Source organism: Streptopelia decaocto, assembly GCF_964273445.1.
Source record: "Streptopelia decaocto genome assembly, chromosome: 8".
NCBI lineage: Eukaryota > Metazoa > Chordata > Aves > Columbiformes > Columbidae > Streptopelia > Streptopelia decaocto.
In genome coordinates, this window is record NC_138662.1 from 10,007,514 (window position 1) to 10,034,740 (window position 27,227).

Below are 27,227 nucleotides of genomic sequence, written 5' to 3' on the forward strand. Positions count from 1 at the left end.
TTCTGCCAGCTCAGAAACTGTCATAGCACATTTAGAAAGACTTGGAAGCAAATTTCAAAAATAGGTACCCATAAGTACCAGAATAAAAGTGGCTTTATGTTCAAGCAGAGCTAAGCAGAAGAAAGTAAACACTATTATAAGTAGTTTGCTATTACCTAAAATGCTGAAAAAGAACCCTGACAATGAGCACATAAAAAGGGAAGAGAGCAGAAGTTACTAAACAAAGCAGTAAAACATTCTGAGCATCAAGCAGCAGATAAATTAGAGCAATCCAGATAAATACCAAGGTGACATAAACATTAATTAAAAAGTAACAGCCTACCCCGGGACCAAATACATTTTAAAGAATCATAATACCAATTCTATTAATCAACAATAGATGAACAGCAGAGAAAGAGAGACTCAAAATAGACTTGGACAGCCCCAGTGTGATCCCAGCACCCGTCACTGAGGTGGAGCAACGTGAGCCCCGTTCCCCCATGGTAGGGAAATTTCATTTCCCAAGGTTTCCCTGACACCCAGCAGCAGCTGACAAACAACTCCTTGCACATGAAAGGGGCAGCAAAGCTTTGGTGCAAGCTTTGCTGACCCTCTGCAAATCTGAAATGCCTCCATGAACCATTTGAGCTCTAGGATAAAGGCACATTCCTCAGAAATTTCATTTTGCCAGGAATGTTCAAAACATTGCAACTCTCAGGGAAGAAAATTAAACAAGGGCAGTTACAGAACATGGTTATATTGCTGGAATAAGTTATTCTAATTATTTGTTAAATGGAGCGAGGTCTTAGCAGTAACGTAACACCATTTTAATGGGATTTAAAGCTATACTCCACGTAGGTTTAATTGAGCATTGAAATGCTTAGCACAGAACATGGGAAAACAACTCTCATCAACAGCAACTTCGAACTAGAAATGTAGAGCAGACCTTTGAAACATTGTGCTTTTGCTGTGGACACACTGATCAATGGGAAAAGGAGGTTGTTAAGGGCATCAACGTGATCTGTTCAGCAACCTTTTGTAATGCCGGGCATGAAGTGGGGACTTATTTTGCCATTTTATCACAGGCATATGAAATGTAGTTCACTTTTGCATTAGTGTGAAATAAGTGGCATTCTAAAATCAAAAGTTTTTAAATGACACTTTACCTGCAAAGCACACCATGAATGATGGCAGCACGAGCAGTTCCCATAACAACCTCATCTTCAGCTTCCCAGGTCAGAGGAGATGAGACTGGTAACTATTGAAGAGAATGGGGCTCCTTGGAAATTTTAGGCAACCTTTAATCTGTAAAAGAGAAAAGACAGATTACAAGGTGATTTAGGATTGCTGGTCCTTCTATTTGTTGGCAGTTTATTGTTTCTTTCCAGGGTAGTTGCATCTGAAGACCAACAAAGAAATCTTTATAAACATTTCATTTAAAATAATTGTGAGGAGTAATTTGTGACTGTCTATGCTGGGTACCAGGTGAGGATTATAAATTGTAACCCCGTATCTGCATCTTCCACTTGGGTGTTGTGAGATTTTTTTTTGTCTCAATTTTGTTATCAGCAGATTCACTCGCTGCCTCTCTGGCGTAATCTGAAGTGTAATTAGTTAACTCTGCAGATGACAGTTAAGCAGAAAGTTGCAAGAATGACTCTCACTTTTCTCTACAAACATCACCTGGTATGTGAAGGACATTGTCTCTTCAAGGTGACCTTTTCAAGGAACTGTTCTGACCCTGCTCAATAAAGGGGGATGCTTTTTCCATTCCACCCCCACTCTCATTGCCCTTGAATTTTTGGAAAAAATATAAACCTTAAAACATCTCCAGGTGAAACCTTATTTTTTTTTCTTGTACTCTGTTACAACTTGCAAATAGTTAAAATTTGTAAGCAGGCAATTTAAAGACTTCCTCAGCTTATCACTGCCAAGTACCCTCCCCTCAGTGCAACTGAAGGAGGAAAAAATGCCTCCTTTAGTGAAACAAACCTTTTCCAGAGCAGGCAGTTAAACATTAAAAACAAATAAATCAAGCTAGACACACATTCCTATAATTTATTCATATCACTGAAGGCTGGAAGTTAAGGGACCTTCGTGCTTACAAGACAAACTGCATGACTAATAGCACGTGAAGGGGTATGATGAGAAGTCTCTGCTTGCTTTTGTGAGTTGAAATTGATAAGATTCTTCTAATAAAGTCAGGTTCAATGCACTGAGAAGACTAAGAATCTTCTGATCTGAAGATACAACTTTGAAGGGGGTAGAGATTAATTGCATATATTCATCTACTCTCACACAGACTGATTAATCTAGCTGGGGGTTACAGGAAGGACTAATCAATGAAAATAATAATTCACGTTGTTATTAGGAATATTAATTATTAATTTTTGAAGGAAAATGCCATCCTAGACCTTTATATTGATTAGCATAGTTAAACAGCTACTCTGTGTGTTTATAGTGAACCCAAGAAACATATTTTTTTATCCTATATAGTCCTTATACATGGGCAAATACTATTTTTCTTCTAAGCACTAAATTCTGTTGCTGGTAACTGCACCTGTACAGGATATTGCTACCAAAGGCAGATTGCCCTTGGTTTTACCTATTTTAAGTGAGACTGAAGATAAAACTTATATTCACCAGCAACTGCTGAAATTCTTTTGTGTTCTGCTTTTCCCATGTGTCATTCCCATCAATAAAGCCATTGTGTCACTTATAAGGCTTCTCCTCATTACACTGCAATGTGATGCTTTACGATTGTTCTCCTCGCTCTCTGCAATAAGCTACGTGGGACTGAAACAGAACAATCACTTACAACCTTTGATACCTAATTAAAAACACAAGAGGTATAGCACTTATCAACTTAACCTACTGCCAGGAGCCCATCAAAAGCACCTGCAGACCTCCCTGTGAGCTGCCAGCGTGCAGAAGGGCTGACCAGAATCCCCCTGCTATGGGGATTAGGAACAACAGCACTCAGCTCTCAGCTGCTTATAAGCAGTGCCAGTGGCAAGAAAATATAATATGTGCCTTTCAGTTAAAAAAAATCTAGCAATATAAAACACCAGATATGAGCAAAGTCAAGCAAAGAGTCTCTATTCTACAGGTGTTGAGGATGGTGCTTCTGGAGACTTGGTGGGGATAAGGGACAATTCTTCATGGAGAACCACAGAGATCGCTGGCCTGTTTGCAGGTCCCAACGCCATTTGCATCACATTCCTGATACTCTCTTTAAACTGAAATTTCTGTTTTAGTGTTTTATTCCCTCATAATTCCATAGATGTGAGAAAATTCTTGGATAGTCTTCAATTTTTTACCCCTCCCCACAGCAACTTCTCTTATCAGAGCTTCTCCTGACTCACCACATATTTGGCAAAAATTCTGGCTACTTTGTGTTTTTTGCAAACTGATTTTTTTCTCCTTAGGAAACCATGCATCTCTCTAAGCATTTTAAACACTAATATAAAGCATTTCAAAATTACTAGTGTAAATTAATTTTTAGCTTATAAAGTCATTAAAAATAGCAGGCTTTTTTTTCCTCCTGTGATGTTTTGACACAAACACTGGGTGTTGCTTTCAGCCAAAAATAAAAGCTATACTAAAATATATATATTTTTACGGCTTAGCGCACTTAACAATTAAGTCCAGTGAAAAAACTGAAAATGTTCCCTATTTCTTGGTTATTCAAAACATACATCAGAGAACCAGCAGACATCAGAGGGTCAGGCGTGTGCTTCAAAGAAACATTTGCAGCTATTTGAATGGAAAGAGTCACTTCTAGTATTAATGAACCAGTATTAACATGGCATGTAGACTCCTGTTTGTATTTCCATTGATGTTAATGCGAACTTCATGCACTGATAGCTAAAGCATATATCCCATAATAACTACCTCTTAATATATTCCTAGAAGAGGCTTTAGCATATATAATTTTCTAAATATATGGAACAGTGCCACATTCTGTCATCCTGTCCAGAAATGCTGTTGCTGGATTAATAGTAAAGCTTCAGAAGCACCATCCTCCCAGAGCTCTGTAACAGCCCTCCCAGGAGCTGCACTGGAAATAGGGACCTGGAGACCAGCTGAGCCCTGGCCAGAATAACCACACACCAACCCACACCCTGACTTCTACTGATACATCTCCTAACATGGGCTGATATCTCACAGCAAGTTTTCTGAAGAGAAACGATGCCTGCCTTAGCATAAAAAATAGTGAAAAGTAAATTAGATGATTGCCATTAAAAATATTTTTCTAAGGTTAAAATGTGGTGGTATTCAAGATATGGCTGTGTTTTCTTTTCTCGTGGTAGTTCCCTATTTCACATGTGAATGAGTTCAATCTTCAAAATGTTTCCCTGTAAACATAGCTGCTATTTGTATCAGCAGGTCTATTGTTCAGAGCTGTGTAAAAACTGTTGAAGAACGCTGACTTTTTATGGCAACAACTTTAGGGAAAGGGAACATTTGTGCATGAGCAAAAAAAATATATAATTGAAAAGATCCTTCCCATTTCTAAACGTTTTCTGACTATAAAAATCCCAGGGGGTTGCACTGCTTCTGAAGGAGAATATAAGAGGCCTGAAAACTTGCAGAGTTTAATATTTTATTTCCAGAAGGAAGTGTATGTAGTTTCAGCACTATACAAGTTATTTTTTCAAGATGAAAATGAGATAGCTGTGCTTCAGTTTGGAAGTGCATCCCATTAGAAAACCTAGTGCCAAGACACATGTGCAGATATCTTTTTAACTTTACTTTTGGCAATGAATCCACTGCAAATTCTTTTGAAAGGCACCTTTGTTTGTAATTGGATTCTGACAAAGAGAATTGACTCTAAGAGCCATGACTGCAATGAGGTATAAGAAAAAAAAGAAAAAAGATGCATGCAGTAGAAATGTCTGTGGTGAACTGGTGTGGGTTAGTACGCATGGCTCTTTGTCAGTAATTCCATTTGGATGTTTAATAATTAGCACTTCTAAATAAAAAATAGAAATGAAAAACTTAAGGTTAAGGTATGTGGATACATTAAAAATGCAAAACATACTTTTGTAGATACAATTCGCACGACAGGAGCTCTCAGTGTTGTGACTGTTCTGAATGAAAACCTGCAAAACATTTCTAAGGCCCCCAAGTACTGCAGGAGTAGCAGCAGCAGCAAGCCTTAGCAATCATCTCACGTTTTTCTACTGCACATTGGTGTGCTGCACAGTGCCAATTCTGCTAAACTCCAAAATAAATCACTGTTAATGAAGCATGCTGCACATACAGACAGCAACAGACATCTTTTAATCACTCAACAAAGGAAGAGCTAAGGGTAAGCACAAAACGCTCTGCACACTAACAGGTGAGTTGTTGGATTTAAGGTGGTGCTCACCCCTCCAACTGCCACAGGTCTGACCCCAGGGCGAGAGCAAATATCTAGTGGGAATTCACTGCTTTCTCAAACAGAAGCATCAATTCATGGTGCAAAAACCTCCAAAGACTTACCAAGCATTTTAAACAGTAGTATCATAAAAATAATCTTCAGGTTTGGATGCAGAAGAGAGAACCAAGCTATGGGCTACCAAACTACTGTCTGGTTACACAGAACCTGGGACTGTACAGCTGCTGAGAGCACACAAGGTTTGTCTGTCTCAGTAAAAGGGCATATGCAAACGTACGCAAGATCACCTACACTGGATGCATATTGTAGGTCAAGTCTAAAAAGACCAGTCCCAGCAAAACCTGAGCACAAAGGTTTAACATAAATTCATCTCATCTACACAAAAAAAGTAGAAAATAAGCTACAGAAAGCTTTCTGAAATTCAAAAGAAACCCTTTTCCCTAACATGAAGATAGATACCTTCTTCTAATATACAAAACTAAAAAGTATGCAAAGCTACACCAAAACACCATTATCCATTTCCATCTCTCTGAAAGCATTTTCCGGAAGTATAGAGTCTTCAGAGACCTGGCACTGCATGAGTGTCCCTTTTTTTGATAAGACACTATAACACATGTTCATTTAAGCTTTTAACACTTAAGGAGCAGTGTTAACAGAGAAATATTGAAAAGCAAATGTTTAGTTTTAAGTGAAATTATTTAATTTTAGAAGATTTTAAACTCTTTACTTCTGATTTTTGACCCATCCACATCACATTCAATGGACAATGTAGCCTTTTTTTTTTTTTTCCTTCAAAATCAACACAATGACATGGATTGGCCATCGGTTCCTTTAGAATCCCCAAATACTCTAAAGAATGAGGAATCATTTCTGAGAAGAAAGATTTACAGAAACCAGTACTCGCTGGCAGCACAGCTCACTTCGTCCTCTTTGTGTACACCTGCCAACTTCCCTCAAATGCTTTTAAGGAGGGAGGGGAAAGAACTACTAACGACTTCAAAATTCCTTTCTCCTTCCCTCTACCTAGCAGGTAAAATTACCTGATTATTTTTAAAACATACACAGGCTGCCTGCATGCAGTCCATTTGTGATTTGAACTCACTCCTCAGACTCTTTGCAGAACATGTGTTTTTTCTATTTTATCACTTTTGAAATTTTCAATTTAGACTGCACCGGAGGCCTATTCCGTAACTCTACTGAAGGGTGAATCTGACTGACTGAAAAGCCATAGTTGGAAAGTAATTACTGAAAGTTCACTTTCAAAATGAGTCTGTCTTCAGTCCCAAGTTTTCCAGTATTTTTATTAGTAGCAATGGTGGAAGAGAAGCTGTGCTTATTCAGCCTGCTGGTGACACTAAGAGGCTGCAGGTACCTCTGAGGATGTGAATATAATTTAAAATCATCTTGACAAATGGGACATAAAACCAGATTAAAACAGAAGGATGGAATTGTGTAAGAGAGAAGTGCCATGTACTGCAGTAAATAGCACAAACATATGCTGGGGAGCAACTGGCTCTGCCCTGATCCACACGCAGCTGAACGTGTCAGCAATGCCCTGTGACTGTGGAAGCAGCAAAAACCCTGCCTGGGATGTATAAAACCAGGTTTGCAGGTCTTTTTCATCAGAAAATTCCTGCTAGGCAAACAACCTGTCACTCTCCCCAGCACCAGGGGCCTCAGATGCAGTACTACACATGTGCATGTAATGCTGCATGTCAAGGAAGATTTGCCCCAAACAGAAGCATCAAAAGGAGAACACCCCAAAGGATAAGAGGTCTATAAAACATGTCCTATAAATAAAAACCAAATGGAGTTGCTTAGCCTAAAGAAGAGTAACGAGAAAAATGCTAAGAATATTAAAACATATAAAACTGTTGGAAACAGAAAGAAATAATTTGTTCCCACATCTAAAGTGGATAGAACAAGACGGAATATGCAAAAGAGATTAAGTTTTAGATTTAAGGGATAACTTCTTAAGGCCAGCTCAAGCACATGTACGGGCTGTCTGAAGAGGCTGCAGAATATCCACTGCTGTTGTTCCTTAGCAATTTGTAAGATAAAGTTAAGTCCAGAATCACCTAGATATTGAGGACAAACAGTATATATTTGCCTCCAGGAACGCAAATATTTGGAAAGGGATGGAGAGAATGCCGAACATTGGGATTCTCCAGTCCCATTGCTGCTGGTTGCAAAGTGAGGTTGCTCCCCATCTGATTCAGAAATTGGAATAACAATAACCTTGAGCCAGTAATTCATTAAAAGTCACTCAGACTCATGGACTGAAAGGTAGCATGGAGGCATCCTCTATACACAGAAACTGTTCATCTTACATAAAGGGTCATGGGGCAAAAAGCAATGAGGTTTCTTTAGTAAAACTGACAAACAAGGGTTTTCCTAAATTAAAGAAAATTGCTTTATCTGTGAAAGTGTTATTCCAGGGGAGCAACATAAGGAATTAATTAATAAAAAAGTTGTGGCAGATACAAATGCAAACAAACAGCAGTTAGGGAAAGCAGTAGGATTAGACCTTATTCAGTGGGACTACAGTTTAATACATCAGCCCATATGGATATGAGAATGCCCTTCTCACAATTTAGTGTTCAGAAGCAACGAGGAGGTTGGACACCTTTGTGAGCATGTTAGTCTGAGGGGCAGGAACCACATCATGCAGGGCAAACTAGTGAGAAATCAGTGATCCTGGAAGAAATTATTCTAAAGGGCTGTGAAGTGTCCAATATGCTTAAATCATGGGCAGCTGTTAGTGTTTTGCTCAGAAGTAGCTGGTAGCCCATGCTGCTAGAAAGCATCGCTGGGATATGCTCTTCCAAGAAGCATCCTGGGCATGGGCAGCTCCAGTCTCCTGAACACTGGCTGTGGCCCAGATTCAGCAAATCACCAGATTTCTAACCCTGATCCATCCTCTTAATACTCTGCTGAATCAGGTCTGTACATTGGGAGAGGCACAGGCTCTTTAGCAGATGCAGTCAGTGACCCGCAAAATTGAACGTCCAAAAATAGAAAGTACCTAAAAGATACATCCCCAAAAGCGCAACTCTTCACAGTAATAACTTTCTTGATGTACACATCACTGATTTTTTTCAGCACTCACAATACAGTTTTCTTCTGCTGTGGTAGCTGTTATGAGCCCTGAGATAAATATTGGCCTTGCCTTTTGCATAAGGGAGGAGAAAAGGGAATTTGAAAAGATGGCCTGGGGAGACAAAGGGTAGCAAGAATGTGCCAGTGGCATCTCTCACCACGCTCTCCTTGTTCTCACAGCACGTCTGTCAGATCCTGATCTATCTCAAGCTTCTTTGCTGAAATTATCCCTTCTGGAGTTGCTCTTATACACAATTCACACATTATGAAATATATACAAGTTTATTGTGCCTGATAAAACAAATGACACATACACAGCATGTTTCTGAGACATGCTTATGATAAATGGGAATTAAAGGCTTCAAAAATTAATTATCTAAAAAAAAAGACAGAGAAAAAACAATGTCAGTTTTTACACTGTGTTTCCTCCTTTGGGCATTCATTCACATTTACTAGATAGAGATTTCATTTTACTGTATCAAGGAAGTCACAGCACCTCAACAGATGCAAGCTCCCAACTCACTCCAGTCATTTATATTTGTCAGGCTGTTGCTCTTTTGTGTGCACTGTGCCTGAGCCACCTCGTCGCCATCACATGCTGTCACTGCTCCGTCCTCCCCAAGGAGAAAGCTGAGGTACATATGGACATGGGAAGCGAGGATTGCATCCATCAGATTAAGACAATAAATATAATTCTAACAATATTAGCAAAGATTGTTGAAGGAATAACTCCATAAGTGCCCACTGCTGTCAACCGTGACTCCTAGAGTGTAAATACAGTTTCTTTTACCTAAGTTTTTTTGATTAAGTGATCTGTAACTTATGCTCAGGCTACATATTCCCTAAAACACTGGCTGGTGGGGCCAGCTCTGCCAGTAGCGGGGCAGGCAGGCAGCGAAAGGCTTTGTTGCTGATATAATAAAACGTGTATAAAAGTAACTATCACTAACACTATCCCTTTCCGACTTGCTAGATTAAAAATTTCTAAAAGCAGTATACCTCATTTATCTTTATGCAGAACCTAATGCCACAGCTTAAAACCCGATTAGAGACTCTGGATTATACGAAAATAGTCAGCAAATAACAAGCACCCAGTCTTTTAACATTTCACAACAATGTAATACTCCCTGCACACCTTTGTCACCAGCAAAAACAACTTCATGGAAGCAGCAATCCATCTCAGATGCTGGATATTCCCAGCTGCGCAACACAACCCTTCACCTTCTGAACCAGTGAATCAGAGAGCAGTTTTCTACCAAAGAAAAAATGACAGTAATTAAAGTCTTTCAATTACTAGCCACTAACTACCATACATCACCCTATTACAACTTTTACTCTTTGTCTCTTGCCCCCAGGAAACCATCTTTGTCCTGTAAAACCTGAATAATTTGTAAGCATAAATAATCTCTAGGTAAGAAGATCCGGGTGACTAAAGGCAAATCTAAATTAAGGCTAGTGGTATTAATGAGGGGTCACTCAGTATTGTTCTGCCTTTTCTATGGAAGAGATATATTGAGAAACACTCACCTAAGTCAGCACCTATTGGATAACATCCAGCTTTTCTCCATACAGAAAAAGTCCATCACACCACAAACTCGGGAGGCACTTTGCTCAAAGCAGGAGTAACATTATCATAATAAAAAGCTGTAAGCAGTGAAACTTCATAGTCTGGCATTTTCTACAAATCAGAATTCACTGTATTTTAGAGAGTCCTTTACTGAGGATTGTTTAGAACAGTTACCTTAAAACTCACCAATTTAAAAACAATTCTCAACTTCATGAAGAGTAAAATTTTCAATACAGTATTTTACACGGTTAAAATGAATGGCTACCCCATATTATCAAAGCAATAAATGATAAACTCTGCATAAAATGTCAGCTTTAGGGATAGCAAAACTAACTTGAAAAAGAAAATAGATTTGACTTGGTATTCAGTAGGTCCAGCTCTTCTCTCGTAGCCAGATCACTGTCTATAGCAATAATCTGTGAAGTCTATTATGTGCTCAACTTTGTTTTGGTTTATTTTTTTCTAATAGCAGAGATTGTCAATGAGTGACCTGAATGCAGAGCAGAGCACAGGACCAAACCTGGCTGCCAGGCAGGACCCCGAAGCCATGTCTGAAACAAACGCAGCCCATCCTGGTCTCCAAGCAGCCTCTTTACACCAGAGAACACAGACACACTGGCAGACTCCAGGATGTGAAAATAAACTGTCAGCCAAAGTGAGGCAATAATGTCCCTCTGACTTTTGACCATAAATTTCCTAAAAAAAAAAGGTTAATTTATTGCTGTCTCAGTTTGACAGAACGTTGCACCAAAGAAACAAGGCTCAAGGGACTCCGTGTGACAACGAAGTTCCTTTTATCCCCAGGTCACTGCTTCAAGATAATGAATCAAGACAGTTTCACAGTCTCTGAACAAAGATAGATAAGTAACATTCAAAGTTATCATTCACTTTTGAATGGGTCCATTCCAAAAATATATATTATGAGAGAGCATTATCTTGTCCAGAAGACAAAAATGATGCAAAAATATTGATATTTCTGTGATATCTCTAAACCCAGTATATTAATGACATTTCATTTGTCACTTCTGGAGCTTACAAAATAATCCATTTTATTTCAGAGACAAAAGGAGAGATTTCTCTGTAGGAGTTCCACAGAGGGGATGAAACATATTGGACATATATGGATGTTATACAGAGCGCTTTGCCCAGCGTGCCACTTTCCTTCAGTACTACAAATTGGACGTTTCTTAAGAGTATCAAATGGAATTTAGAAGGGAAAAATGACAAGCAAGTTTTTTACTTTGAAAAGCTGATAAGAAGCTTGTCTCGCACTCCACATATTCCTGGGAATGCGGGCTGTCAAAACAACAATTCCCTCATCACTCGTTACCTGCAGAAGGTTTCAAACCCAGATTTAATTGAGATGCTTGGACTGAGAGATGCTTTTAACTGTTTTGCTAAATTCAAAAATCATCTAGGGAAGGAAAAAAAGAAAACCAAAACCAACAACAAAAAACCCAACCATTTTGCCAGTCCTGTTATATGATTTAGTGTTTTGTTTTCCCTTCAAAAATTATTTTAAAAGGTTGCCTAGAATTTGTGTGTTTGAAGGGAACTGCTTTCACCCTCTGACTTTTCCAAACACAAGGTTAGGGACTTAGCACTTTATTTCTGCTGGGTTGCCATTAAAGTGTTACTTCTCTCAGACAAAAAGAAATACTCCCTGATTTTTAAACTAACGGTATCCAGTGAGCCACATATATTTATTTTTCTTACTGACAAAAATAGGCTTCCTGTAGCAGCTGGAAGCAGAACTAAAGAGAGTGGATTTCTCTCTCAGTATTTGTTAGTATACCAAGGTCTAAATTCTAGCTCTTGGGGGATCTCTCAAAAAACTAACATGGTCTGAACTAAGAGCTGGGTAAATAATAGCTAAATGTTTAATGTGCCTAAATGTATTAAAAAGTGAAACCTATACATTGGTGATCATATACTGTAACAATTTTAGTGGACTGTGAGATGGCCTTGTAAAATATTTTCTGAAAGACTTCCAGCTGATAACCCTTTGGTATGTTTATTCAGTTTGAATCTGAAAGATTCACACAGTATGGGAAGAGCAACATCCCAGAAGACTTATGCAAATAATCAAAACAAGTTATACATCAAATATTCAAAACAATAACAAAGCCAATCTGAAAGATCAGCTATGAGCCGTGGATGCCAGAGCTGTAAGGGGCTGAGTCCCACTGCCTGGTCCCCATGATCCCCACTCGTCCGGGATACCAAATTCTTTATAAACACCTCAATTAAACCATGAGAAACTAGTTGCAGAAAACATTTCTTACAGCTTCTTCTTACTACTGTTGTTGCATAGAAAAGAGCAGACTTTAGCCTCAGTGTAGGAAAACGTACACAAAGTTATTTTTCACTCTTAAAAACAAACAAAAAATATTTATTTAAAAGGCCTGTTTAGTATATGGCTATGTTTAGCATTACCTGTGTAACTTTTGTTTGAGTAACAGTACTAAACAAATCAATCATGTACAAAATCTATTTTTTTTTTTTTAAATTGCTGGCAGTAAGTAGAACAAACCAATGAACTTCAACTCCTGTACCTGGGTCTCAGAGGATGCAATGCCCAGGGAGTAGCGAGTTATTCTTTAACTCAGAGAATACTTTTTGCCACTCAGAGCTTTTCAGTATTTTTTCTAGCAGAATTTAAGATATAAAGACCAGAACCATGCATAGAACAAAACCAATGTATATACACTTTGCACATTTTACATAAAAATACATTACATAGCCAAGCTCATAGGCTATTTTGTAAGTTGAAACTGTTTCACAGAGGTATAAAGCTGAAGCTGGGGTTGCTCTGCACCAGAAGCTGGATCTTAACTCTGTACATTAGCCCAGAAACTTCCCAAGCATCCTAGCAGCATTCTTAATTACATCGTGTTTAAAGTGAATTTTTGTATGCATATTTAAAACACAAAGTGGCTACTCTACCCTTGCCTCTGGCTATAAATTGATTTGTAAGAGACAAAAAACATCTCGGGGTGTTTTAAAGGCTGTACTACAAATAAGCCCTGGCAGAAATTTGACGCAAGGTGTCAGGAAGCACTCCCAGCTCCACAGGTTGTCACCTGAGTGAACGATTCCCTGGAGAGGAAAAGCCTGGACCACGTGTCCTCCTTAACACAGGTGCCTTCACAGCTTCTCCAATCTGCCTGCCATTCTCTTTACAATATTAAATCCTATTTTATCTGTCTTCAAAGTCAGCATCAGGGCCCCTGCCTTCAGCCTTGCTCTCAGCAGTTCTCCTGCAGCCTGGTTTAGGTCTTCCACTTCTCACCACACATCTGGAGTTGGCAGTGGTACAGTTCATGATTCAAAGCCAAATAGCTCAGCTGTTTGTGTGAAACTGAGGAACCTATGCAATGAGGCAACGCAGTAAAATACGAGAATTTACAGACTCCCAGTCTGCTTTTCCTCCCACTATTAGTGGAGCAGCGAGGCCAGGATCACAGGTTGGGTATCAAGTGAAGGCACAGTACGCCTCATGGGGATCCTCCATGATTTTTCTAACTCCAAAAATACTGCAATCACTGTTTCCTTTGCAAGTTTAAACTAAAGATGCAGCTAAGTCAAAATCCCATTTGTGATCTTTTGCTATCAAACAGTCTCCTTTTACCATAAAAGTGTTAGTTTCATAAAAAAAATTAGCTTCTCCCCAAGGAAACCAACAGGGAAGCAGAAATACGGAGGTCTAGCCTTGACCATGGTCATACATAACAGGCTAATTTAGCCTTGAAATCAGTTGATTAGAATGCTCCAGATCATAGAATATCAGGTTGGAAAGGACCTTCAGCCCAGACTGAACTGAAGGTGAAGTTTTTCCTCCCACGGGGGAGGAAAACCCTTCAAAATCAAACAACCTAAACAGCCAAAGGAAGACCCACCTGGAGGGATTTGCTTGTCACAGTGTTACTGCCACTTGATAGCAGCTCTGATGGAGAAGCAAACTTTTTAAGGCTTGGTGTTTGGAGAGAAGCAAGTGCTGCTGCTCAGCCAACAATGTCATTCGGGGTTATTCTGAGTTCAAATTAAGGGACATTCGAGCTGGAAGAGTCATGGTCATGCATAGCTTTACACTTAGGAGCTCCCTGGAGTTATCTTGTGCCAGGACAACAGATCTTCACAGAAGATGATTTAAAACCTGTGGCTGAATCCTAAGTGACCGGATGCAAAATAAGGGGAGGACAAGGAGATCCTGGCTATTTCAGGCGAGGTGACCCATCTCAGCGATGTGACATGTGGCTGACAGACCAGCAAAACACAGCGTGCTCAGCAAAACAAAGTGACTTCTCTGACACCTCCATGTAAACACTGCTATTATTTGGTACACTTCATAACACAATCCTTTTGCACTGATTTAATTACTAAACATAAAAGGAAATAAACTTCAGAATGAAAACAAAGAAATTACACTGCATGTAATTTATGGGAGCTATTCTTCAGCTGAATGCCATAAAACCCTGCATGTTTACGATGCCCTATTAGAGGGCTGAAAACACACTTGCATTTGCCTATATTGACTATGCTGATTATGTGATATTACTGGCTTTTTCTGCCTCTCCCATTTTTCACAGCAGCAGTATATTTGTTTAAAGACATCCTTGCACTAAGCATTAGCTCCTGCTAAGAAAGGAAAAGGAAAAAAACTCAACAACAAAAAAACCCCATGACTAGCTGTGCTCCCTCTTCACCCAAGGCTGTCAAGCTGGTGAGTGCTGAGCAGCTGGCAGAGATACACAAAAGAAGGAGGCACCGCACAGATTTTTGTTTTCAATCTGGAATATCAATTATTGGAGGAAGCAGCCTCATGGCCAGACAAAACAAGAACCATCTCTGCAGTGGATATACTATGTCAAATGATCTGAGCTGCATGGTATTTCAGGAATAGCTGGATGGAAGCACAAGGATTTATTGAGATATCACATTAAGCCCTTGGTTTTCTTGTCATAGGAAAGAGATGAAAGGAAATAAGCTTTGCGAACTTGAGTGCAGGATTGATTAATGTATAACGGCTTCAAAATGCATGAACAGAAATGTGTGTTCCTGTTATCCCCAGCTTAGGGCTCTGTGTAGCCTCCCTGAACACCAGATTCCTCTCCCACATTGCATGCATGGAGTCAGCATGAAGAAACAGGATGAGTTCACACTGAATTCAGCCTGTTCTCCAAGGAGGTAGCAGGAGTTCATCTCTCACCAGCTTGTGGACAGGCCCAGCTACCTACTGAACCACATATAAGCCATGTGTCCTAGTACTGCATCAACATGTTCTTTTTTATTGCATATTAAACCCAGCTTTAATATCTCCTAGAGTGCTGTCAACTTTTCAGCCTTTGTCTATATCTTATTCTTTATGTGCCAACTTGTTTCTAGCTACAGTCACTATTTTCCACTTTTCATTTTGCATAGATAGAGCTGTCAAGTCAAATTTAATACATTCAATATTTGGCAAAACTTCTTAGTAATTTCTGGGCATTTCTAGGACAACTTATTTTAAAAAAGAAATGGTAACATCTTTAATTGAGAATAGAGTCCAAAAAACACCAGGAAACAAGGAGTATGGAATTTGACAATTAAAACTGAGAAAGGGATGAAAAGCATGTCTGAGTAAAAAGATCATCTACCTTAGCTTCATAGGTTTGAAGTTAGGAATCTGTTCATGCTCAAATTATCATCATTTCTCATAATCACTCCAAAGGAAGACACAGATCCCTGACAGCTCTGCTGCTATTCAAGGCTTTTCCCATTTAGCCTTTTCTAAATCATGTCCATCTAAATCATAAAGCCAAGACTGAAAGTAGGATCAGAAGTCAGTTTATTTAACACAAGGTGAATCTTTTTTGGTTTTCCAGTATGTGATGGAGAGCAGTCCTAATTCATGGCTTTAGTTGTGTCCTTGACAGCCTGGTGGGATGCTCTGGGGTCTTGGGAAGGAACTTCTCTCCCAAAGACAGTACTGTTGGCAGGCAGAAATAAGAACACAATGCAGACATGCAGTCTGGTAGGAGAAAAACCTGGGAGCAGAAGAGAAATCAGGTGCCAAGATCAAATCACAGAATCAGAAGGGGAAGGAGGTGCATGAGCAGGCACTGAAGCCATGGCACTGGAGACAAAACCACCCTACAGTTGGTAGGAGACACCTGAGAAACAACAGAGTCCAATCTGAGGGGTTGTTAGAGACTCCAGCTGTGAACAAGGAGTACAGACCCAGATTATGTTAAGATTCTCCTTTGTCATTTAATTAATGTGATCTTTCAAATAGCTAGATAAGAATTTACTACATGTAGTAAAACTTAAATTCTATAATTTAACTTACAACAGTAATATGTTAATTTATCACCTGTTAAGACAGTTAAAACAATGACTAGTAGCTATAACCAGTGAGCAGAAATAGCCCATTTTATGGCCTAACTTACAGATCATTGATGCTAATAGAAGACTATTAGCTCCAATGGGCTTTGGATAAGAACATAGCGGAAAAAATAGAAATTACACTGGATGGAAAAAAATATTGTAATGTGATAAATATCTGCATCGTGGATTTTATCAGTTAAATCAGTTCTATGTATAGGCTACCCATTGAAAAATAACTATACACATTATAAACCTTCCCCAACATTTAACGAGGAGCCCTTATTTCATTTTATTTTAATTAAAGCAGCAGCTAAAGGCACAACCATTACGTTCCCTGGTATTTTACGACTACCACATTATCAAGTGGAACTCCATTAAATACCCGAAGTGAGCTAGAAGTTACAGATAAAACAGGAGAAAGATAAATATTTCAATCAAAGTGATGCTTGTAAGAGAACTCGCTCAGTGGCATTACACGAGTCGGGCACCGGGCAGCAGGAGATAAGCCGAGATACAGCCTGGGCTCTTCTCAGAGCGAGATGCTATGAGCAACGCACATGTTCTGAGTTCAGCCTCTGCAGTGGAACAAGGAGCACAAGGAAGCTGTGGCTTCCCTGAAAACACTAGACGGAAGGCAAAGCAGTGAAGCTAATAGTTACAAACACAGCAGGGAAAATCCTATTTCTTTTTTTTGTTCTTTTTTTTTTTTTTTTTTTAAATCACTACACATGAGAAAGAAAAAAAAGTCTCGAAGTAAAGGCACAGCAGACACCACTATTAAGTGCTAATCACAACACTGGATAGTTTTGCATTTAGATATATAAAAATATTTAATTTCAGTCTACAGAGTTACTAGTTTTAAATGTCCCTTAGTTTATCTGCCTGTTCCTTCTGCCTGCTTCCTTCTGCAGAGCTTCTCAAAAACCCAGCAGCCCTCAGACTTTTTGGTTTATTAGAATATTACAGTGTATACAGAGATCAATTAATTCTACTGAGCTCTGTCTGTTTTTAATCTCAGATGTGAAACTATTGCTTTTTATAATGACAAAGACATGACCATTAGTTATTTCCATGCCTTCCTTCAGAGAAATATTCATTCAGCTATCTACAAAGTTCAGAGAAACTATAAAAAGCCACACAGAGGATAATTTCAATGTACTTAAAAATTCAGGCAACTTCCACAAATCCTGACCTACATTTTAAATTTATTGCAGAAACTAGAAACCAAAAAAAATTCTTTTGTCTGGAAGCAAGACTGCAGATGTTTTGCCCTCTGTGATAAGCAGTGCTTTGGTGTAGGAGCACGTGGTGGCTGGTGTGCGGAACTCTGCATGCTGGTGCCTTCAGCTCCACAGAGACACAGGACTGGCCAATTCGTCACGTCTCTAACAAAGGCAAACTCATGTCTCCAACATAATCTGCGACATCTGAGGCACAAGGCTACAGTTAATAGTTCTTAACAACTTGCAGTGTTTCTGCAGGACTATCCAGTGAATTGATATTGCAATGAGGGTGTAGGGGTATTACACGAGACTTCAAAGCCAATGCCTCCTGGTTGTGACTGTGGTTTAGATCAACCACCCCAGCATGACGACAGTGCTTGTGAGACCTGCAGCTGCTCCTTATGGTCACAAATCCAGCAGCCCCCATCATTCATGAGAGGACAAAAGCACGGTTCCACTTAAAGTGCATGGTCACCTCCAGTGCTCACTGCATAACCACGGCCAGAACACACATTTCAAACAGCCAAAGAAACTGAGTTCATGGTGATAATAAATATCCACGTAAACTTGCACAGAGGGAGAGAGAACTAGCAATGCTGACCTTGCTGTCTGTGCAGGGGCATTTAAATGCACTGGATGACAAGAAAAACAGGTACACTCTTATAAAATAAATAAATGAGCCAGACCTATACTCCAGCCTCATCTTTAAGCACCGATAATAAGCGCTAATTAATAACCCTGGCAAGCCAAATCCCCTGACAAAATACACTTTCCTTGCAGGGACAAATCACGTTCTAGCTGAGACAAGTGGGTATGAGTGATGCAAGCTATTGCAATACTTCTCTTTCTTGTGTTTTCCTTGGGCTTACATTTCTATGGAATGAACTTAAATATGATAAATAAGGATTTCACCCTTGACTGAAAATTCAAATTATCACATTGATTAGCTTTGCCACATACAAAGTAGAAAACATTCACAAAATTGACAGGCTTTACAGAATAAAAGTTGTCACCTTGTACATGCAGTATAGCTACACAGGATAGAGCTAATAGACTTTCTTCTGAACCAAAAAATACACAGATTTCCCACCCCCCAAACAAAAAATCACATCCTCAAATTATTTTGCTGTAATATATTGGGTATTGACTCATTTCCTGCCTGAAACATGCCCTCAAACCTCATAGACAGAAAGTCAATTCTGCCAATTTCATTTGCTGAAACAGAAGCACATTTGTTAGTGACAGATCTCCTGGCAACCTGGGGAAGTGGGAGGTGCACGCATAGGCACAGAACAGGAAGGGATGATTCAAAATGGTTAAATATTTTCTGGATTCAAACTTAAAAACCAAAACACTTTGCTTAACAGAACTGAAAACTAGAGTCTAAACAGCTCAGTGAGGTTTTGTTTCTCTTAGCACTCAACCTACACATAGTCACTTAGAGCAGTGGTTAGGAAAGCATTTAGCTCAATGAACAGGGCCTCCTCAAACTCTACATGCTTCACAAGCTTTCTGACAACCCCTGTTTTACTAGCCTCTCATGTACTGCTGGAAAAGTCTTGCAGAACGGTAGCAGAGCCCTTGAGTCTGAAGTGTGAAGCAGGTCCTGCTGCCTAGGACTTATCTCTGAGATACTACCAGTGCTTCCACCCGAAAAAAACAGAAGACATAAGTACAAAGCCTCAGCTGACATTTTCTAAATTCATTAGAAGCAAAGGATAATTCAAAACAACTCAAGAGGCTTTTATCTGCATGAATTTGTGGTTCTCTTCTCTCCAGCTCTGTCACTATCTCATCTGACACTCCTTCACTCAGCTCCAGGTTCTCCACACCAAAGTGTTCTGGATAGCCAAGCAAATCAACCATAGTCTAAGTATCACCCTTCTTTAAGTTCTAACACGGAAAATATCTTATTCAGAGAACTCTGAGAACCTACTTAATCTTTTCCCATTCTGGTAGGTGCTGTCATCATACTGTGACAGTGGGGAAAAAAAGAATGTCTTTCCCAGAGCTGTCCCTTGCAGCAATGAAATATGCAACACTGCAAAAGAACACAAGCCTTTTACTGGGGCTACCAGGTGCTGCCTCCTAGCAGTGCTCAGCCAGCTCACAAAAAAACCCATAATCCTAAAGAGAATAAAGTTTCTGCTCCAGAACAAAAGCAACATAAAACAAGAAGTTTGCATTTTGACTTTTAAATGGGGATGTGGCATTTCCACTTTTAAGCTTTTTTCCTAACCCCTCCAGTAAGTCCATGCATATACTGCAGCAAGGCTGAGGACAGAGCAATGGTGATACTAAAAGACTAGGTGGTTTATAAAAATATAATCGAATGAGGAATGTGAAACCCATAAAACATGGGTTTATGGGCTCTTCAGACACATTTCTGTTTTTTTCCTGCATTTTAATTCTGGTTGGAAAGAAGTCTTTCTGCAGCATGAACTTGTGCAGACCCTCCCAGGGTACAGCAATTTGGCAGCCAGCCGTGTGACGGTGGCACCGTGCATGGAGCTGCATCATGTGCAAGGGACACTTCCACGCAATGTCACACTGCTCCTGGACAAGCCCATGTCAACACCACGCAAGGAAAATTTTTATCTGAATAGATTAAATACAAATGGGAAATCTACTTGTTGCACCTTTCTAATTCAACCTGTGACTATTTCAGTTGCCAAACTGAAGTGTACAAAACTTTGGAGAAAGAAAAGAGCTAGTATATAACGTTTACATTACATCAAACTGCTGTAATACACACAGTACATTAAATTTGACAACCTGGGAAACTCAAAACCTATACTCAGGTGTGCATAACAACAAATTGATGAAAAACAATTCATGAAATTTATATCTTTAGCTATGATAGGATGTAAAAAAAAATATCCTTCAAACCAGACAGGATTTTAAGACCAAATATCTTTTCTATGTCACCAGCTAAGACAGTTGGTTTATTTACTTTTCATCCTGTTCATTTATTTTTAAGAAATACGACAGGTATATTTGCAGGAAAAGGATTTTTTGTTTCTAGTATAATAAAAAAGATCTTTCCAGCTGTTCCCAGGCTTGGAACATGGGAGGCAGCAGTACAAGGGATAGATTAGTGAGCAGAGTGGTCCAGCTTAGGTGTTAAAGGCAAATTATCAGAGAACTTCCACAGCTCTGCAACACATCCCTCACACAGCATTCACAGCTGCATTTACTTTTCCAGTGTGTTTCACTGCCGTTTATCACCTCTTTTAAGAAACAAAAAGCTCCTTAAATTGCTTTTTCTTTCCTGGCTTGTCTTGGTTCTTGCTCACCCTCGGATGCCTGTAGCAAGAGACCTTCTTACAAGTCACTCAGATTTGAAACTGAGCATAGTGCTTTCACCTATCCCTAGGCAGGATGGATTTTTCATGTGTCTCCAAGATTGGTCATAAGTAATAAAAACCAGTAGTTACGCTGTGCCAAACTTAGTCTACAGTCAGTTTGGAGAATTTACCTAGATATACTTTTCAAGAGATTGATTTTCAGAGGATGAACGTGTACCAGGTCATTGAAAGTCTATCATGATGCTCATCCATAATCACTAATCTCAGCCTGGGGATGTACCATTATAATTTGGTGTATGGGTATGAAAGATAGGTTTTGGCCAAAGGAAAAGCAGAGGAGAAAGCCTTCCTAGACAACCATTTTCTGAAGTCCTAGCTGCTGCTCAGATAGTGATATTACACGTCATATTGTAATGAAAAGGACTGTGTGATTATGCTTACACACAGCATATATAACATCTAGGCAATATGTGGAAAGAAACAGCATTTCAGGGCTCAAAGTAGCTGTACTCTATCAAGCACAGAGATCACCGTGGAGACTTCTTGTGGGAGAATTACACTAAACCCTAACATTGATGTAAGGTCAATTGATTTAGAGTATCTTTTAACATTTAAGGTTGCATCACTGTTAGTCTGGAAAACACAAAAGCCTTATTAACCCTCATGTATGGATCTTCAAAGTGCTATCAGTATTTGAAAAAGATATTTAGTACAATCAGGAGTTTTTATGCTGCTAAGAAACAGCCAAATAGCATTACCTTCATTTTAAAAAGGCAGAACCCCAACTTTCATAAACGAACTGTTGATTTCTCCCCTGGGGAACAGCAGCTTTCCTGTGTGTTTTCCTCCTTCAGAAGAAGCTCAAGGACTCAAATAAACTATTTTTCCAGTGTCACCCCAGTTCTCCTTATTTCTGTGAGCCTTTAGCTATTTTCCTTTCCCAGTTTGTATCTGAGAACTGCAGCATACCCTTACATTATCTCCTGCTTCATGTGGTGTTTACACTTTCCAGCCTCTGAACAGAGTTTAAATTATTTCCCGTTTCTTCAATCTGGGATGTGGTCACCCGGCTGTCTCTGATGCTTCCACTCCAGTAAATACCATTATGGTTTAATGACCCTCTATCATCCCTCTCCTGAGAGCAGATGGTGAGTACATGCACACGGAGACAGCTAAAGATTCACAACTTCATCAAATCTCCTCAAATCCATAATTTATATGCAGGGTAGTTCACCAGCCATCTAACCTGATTAGGCTCTCATGCCCCACTTGCAAAAGTTACAGAGATACTTCCAGAATTATTTAAAAATCAAGGAGAGGTGAACCTGGTATGTAGAGACATACAAGAAATTGTATTTGAAACTGATGCCCAATAATTGAACCTTCAGCTGCATAAAACCTCAGAGCTGTGTCTAATGTCTGCCCATGGGAGAGCTGAGATGGTGTGGAGCTTTTTGCTCTTTAACACAAACGTTTTCTTTTTTTTCCTAAGTTCAGTTTTGAAAAAAATTCAAATAATCTTTTTAGAAACCAATCCTTCATTTTGAGATAGACTGGACTAAATGTTGAACTTCACAGTTTTAGGGCTATAACAAACTCATCATCATGGAAGCCATGTCCCCTGTCTTTTTAACTAGGAATAGAAACTTTGTGCATAAATCAGAAAACGCACTTGTCAAGATAAGGTAAATGAAACTGCATATTTAAAAATACAACTGCACTTAAAATGTTTTTGAAACCAATGTTGCCTAAATTCCCCAGTTCACAGCAATTTCAATCCATTTTTTTAACATATGTAAAAATATTAGTGTAGTCTAATAATGAATGCTTTATGGTTTGACTTTTGTTTTGTGCCATGCTCTTCCTAAACACAACACCTTGCACAAATGAGAAAGCCGTGCAATATTTCCAAGCAGTAGTGCACGACAACATTGATGATTTTGCACAACTCAGCAACTATCCTGTCGTCTTCTCTCCAATGTCATTTCTCTCTGCTGGTGAATGAACACTCCCAGACAGTTGTGGGACAACCAATAGTTTTTTGTTAACTGCAGCTGCTTGGTTTTATTTGATGAAAGAATTGGGGAAACTGTAGATTTTATCTAGCAGGACACCAATTCTATGCTGTGGACAACTTACAAGATGGCAATATCAGGTAGACTTGAGTCTACCTTCCTGATGAAAATCTAGGTTGGTACTTCAGTTTCATCGCATATTTTACACAAAATCCATAAGACAAAAACTGCAGAAAACCAAACTAATTTTATAACATCCGTTACCACTAATTCAACAAGACACATCCACTCAAATGTATTTTTGAGTAGTATTTCATAATTTCATTACTTTTATCATTTGCTTCTCCCCTTGCTTGTATGATTTTAGCTATAATACATGATGTTTGAGGATTTTTAGTACTCTATAAGCTCGGCAGACCAGGTGTTTTCTTTTGAAAAAACCTTAAAACAACAACAGAGTAGCTTCCCTACAGAGAACAGGGGAAAGAAGGTACCTGTCCAGCATCTCTTGGGCATTGCAGGTCCCTCTGCAATAAACACCTCCGGAGCTAAGACAAACAACTAAACACTTCAACACATTTGAATTGTCAGAAGAGATGAAAGGGAATAGTTTTATCATTACTATGGCTAATTAGTAACCTTGTTTAGTATGAATCTTGCATTCGGGAGCCAAAACCACTTTACTAACTGCCTGCAACTCTTAGGTTAATCGGGCCCTGATTCTTCAGCTGGGAGACTAAAGCACAAGGTTGTCTTTACTAAATGCATTTATCCCCATATCTGTGTAGTTATTGCCCATGCAAAATAGGTCTTTACTAGGACCCTACACTTCCCCCCTACTCATCAGGACAAGTTGCTATGCTTTGATTGTGTACTTTGCATACTGACATCTACCAAGCAAACACCTGTACAGAAAATAGCAAAGATCCTGCATTTAATAGCCAAATTCTAGTACACATCTATTTTGAATGTTACTACTTACCACAAAACTATGGGATCTGCTTTTTATTATATTTTTTAGCTTATGCAGAATTTTTTAAACATGTTTAGGTATCAAAAAGTAGCTAAAGGTAATTACTTCTTAAACATGCCTTCTCAGTATAAATTATTCAAGTTTCATAATAATTTATACAGTAACTTACCAGTGCATATGACAGCTGTTCCCAAATTCCTCCCAGTGGTCTTACACTTCATATTTTTTCACATACAATGCATCCTCTCTCCTCAGCATGAAGCTGCTTCTCTGCGTTTCATTTGACCACAGTCCTCTTAGACGTCTATTGCCTTATTTACATTTTCTTCGCAGAGTACTTGAATTTCTATCCCCTGATACAGGGTTTCCTTCTGGCAAGCCTTAAATTTGTCATCTTTAGTCTATTTGCCAACTGCCTGGGATAGTCAGCTTCTGTAAATTCTGCCATCTCCCTTAAAATCTACACCACTGCATTTTATATCTTGCCATAAGATATACTTTATTTCTTTAGTATCTTTCTCATGCTTTCCTCTAATATTCAATCACTGGTTTTCCTTATGAAAACCAGGCAGATACTGGTACAGGCCTTTGCTTTATAAGCAAAACTACCTTATAGGTTCCTTGAGAATACATACCTTTTAATTGTAGTAAAACAGATCCCTAACAAAGGCTTTTTGTGCAATAAATACAGGAAGGTCTTACCTGTGATTTATAGCTTGCCTCCTACTGTACAATAAAACTGTCTGCTGCACCATTGGAACTATTAACTAAGCAGTATTGAGCTGAACATTCAAAAATCTTCTGATTCATTGGTTCAAAGCCAAACATATGATGTTGCTGAAGTCAATACATAAAATTGCAACTAAGGAATTAACAGCTTAAAGAAAGCAAAATCCCTGTCATTGCTATACTCTGCATAACAGACCCTGAGTAGCTGAAAGTATACTTGGCTTTAAAATCAAAAGAATGCAGTAAAAAAGGGCAGATCTTGCATCAGTGCTTTCTCTGAATGAGGTCTGACTTCTTCTGCTAAGCTATTGATACTTTGAAACCAAAAAGCAATAGGATTTTCACTGAGCTCATAAAAAATTAACTATTTCATGGTTCAGTATACTATACCATATAAGTTTAATCACAAATGACATTACCAAAACCAAAGCAGAGAAAATCTGAAATAGTGTCTGTTAATCTTAGCAATAAAGGAATTCAAACTATGTGCAATAAAGCATTTAAAGGACAGAAAATACTGTTTTCTGTTATGATCTTCAGTAGTTTAAGAATACCAGGGATTACTTTATGCAATCTTTAAAGAAACCTTTCATTAAGTATTTTTTGCAGCCTACTTCTGATTGTAAAGCAGATAATTTCACATTTTATTTCACCTGCTAGGTGTTCCAGCCCAAATCTCTCTCCCTTTCCATTGCTACACATGTAAAAGAGGAGTTCAGCACAGGGGCCCTGTGAGATGCAGGATCGGCCCAAGGACGATCCAAAAGCTACACATAACAAATGCTGGAGCATTTACGGCACTTCAAGCCTAGAAATGCTCTTCCCAGCTTTGGGAAGGAGCCATGTGCTTACAGGATGCTCACACATTTTCATTCTTTTCCTAACTCAATATATGGCTCTTTATAAGACCAGTCAAACCCTTCCCTCGCTGATCATGCCATGCTGGCAGATGTGCTGCTGTTGCTCCACAGTACAGTTATCACCGCTTTTCTCTCCAAATTCCCAGTTTTCCCTTTTGCACGCTTTTAAGTATTCACACATCAAATGCAAACCCTTTGCTTTCAAAGGGTGGCTTTGCTAGGAACTGCGTTGTTAGCAACCACACAGGCACTATGGGGAACAGTCTCTAATAATTCAACTTGTGCTTTCAATACAGCTAGACTGCGTTTGGCAGGGGGATTACAATGGTTTAATATATCCAGGTTTTACGTAGTTTCAGTTTTTTCCTCCATAAACAACAAGGCTACTAGTACTCAGTATTTTGGTTCTTTAACACAAAGCAGAAATAGAGGACATCACCCCATAGCTTATTCTAGAAGAGGCAACTTGATTTCTCTGTTTAAAGTAAAAGCAAGGTAAGTGACAGGCATAAAAATATTAGAGAATTAGCACTATAGCAGTAAAGTTTTGCTTAATTGTGCTAGGCAAGTTTGGCAGTGGGGTCAATTTTCAGCAACAAGACAAAAAAAACCTATTAAAGTAGCAGCTTTGGTCTCATAAAAGCAAGACTTCAGTGTGGGTTTATTTATTTATGCTTTTAAAGGAAAATATATATATTTGCCAAAGCTTGACACATTACTAAGTACACTGGTTTTTGCTAATGTGATGTATGCTGAAGAAGTACCCCATTCTTTCCTGCATCTGCTTATAATCATTACAGAAATGCTGAAATTACAACATTACTAAAAAAATAAATTATCATCATAATATTCACATCAGCTCTTCCACAACTGGTGCTCATTGGGGATGTCTTTTATTTTGAAATGAGGGCAAGTTGTTCTTTTAATTAGGAAAAACATGCTGAAAGCAACAAACCTTAAACATATCATTGCACATGCTTAATTCAGACTTACTGTTTTCCATGAAAGCAGAAATCTTCACAATAAAACCCCGGTGTGCCTTGGCAGGGTAGGATAATTCCCTCAGGTACATACCTAACACTGCACTGATATTTCACCATCTCTGCTTGCTGTATGTTACGTTTTCCTTATTCTGCCCCGTTGTACTCCGTGGCTCCAGAAATATCTGCAGCACATAGGTAACCAGATACTGCCACCCTCGTCTTTTTCTGCTGTTCTCCTCAGCCAAATTCAATGAGAATATACTCTGTCTTTACTAGCAAGACACTTCCATACTTCAGTCTGTGGTCTTCTCTGTTTTGCAACTTATTACCTATTCAGGAGAAAAATTATCTGCTCTTTTGCACGTACCTTCTCCACTGCAGAATTTCACACAACTTGTGCAAGTACTCTTGCCCTCAAATAGGACTAATTCAGCATAGATTCAAGGCACCCTGAGGCTCTAAGCTCTAGTCAGAGAAAAAGTCCAAAGACAGAGCATTTAAACCAGTGTGCTGCAGAAGCTTATGAAACTGCAGAGTGACATTTACTAAAAGCACGCAATGCCCCCAAAATCCATACACCCGGATACATGGTGTTATCATTCTTAAATGTCACTACCATCACCTGGAAATTTGCACAGCCTTGCAAAAACCATGGCAGTGCCCCAATATAAGATTAGTAGTAGAGGTATTGAATCCTGCTCTTGGCCAGACAGGGTTGAGAAGGCTGAAGTAAGCATCAGTG

At 39.0% G+C, this 27,227-nt stretch overlaps 1 protein-coding gene across 3 annotated transcripts in view; it reads right to left on the reverse strand.

Moving 5' to 3' along the window:
- LOC309443117 (contactin-4) overlaps nt 1-27,227 on the reverse strand; it is a 331,164-nt gene that overhangs the window by 157,658 nt on the left and 146,279 nt on the right. For all 3 annotated transcript variants that reach the window (XM_082059766.1, XM_082059765.1, XM_082059767.1), the window contains one exon: nt 1,146-1,284. In XM_082059766.1, the coding sequence (XP_081915892.1) occupies nt 1,146-1,200 (55 nt within the window). In that variant the 5' untranslated portion in view covers nt 1,201-1,284. The remainder of the gene's footprint in view (nt 1-1,145; nt 1,285-27,227) is intronic.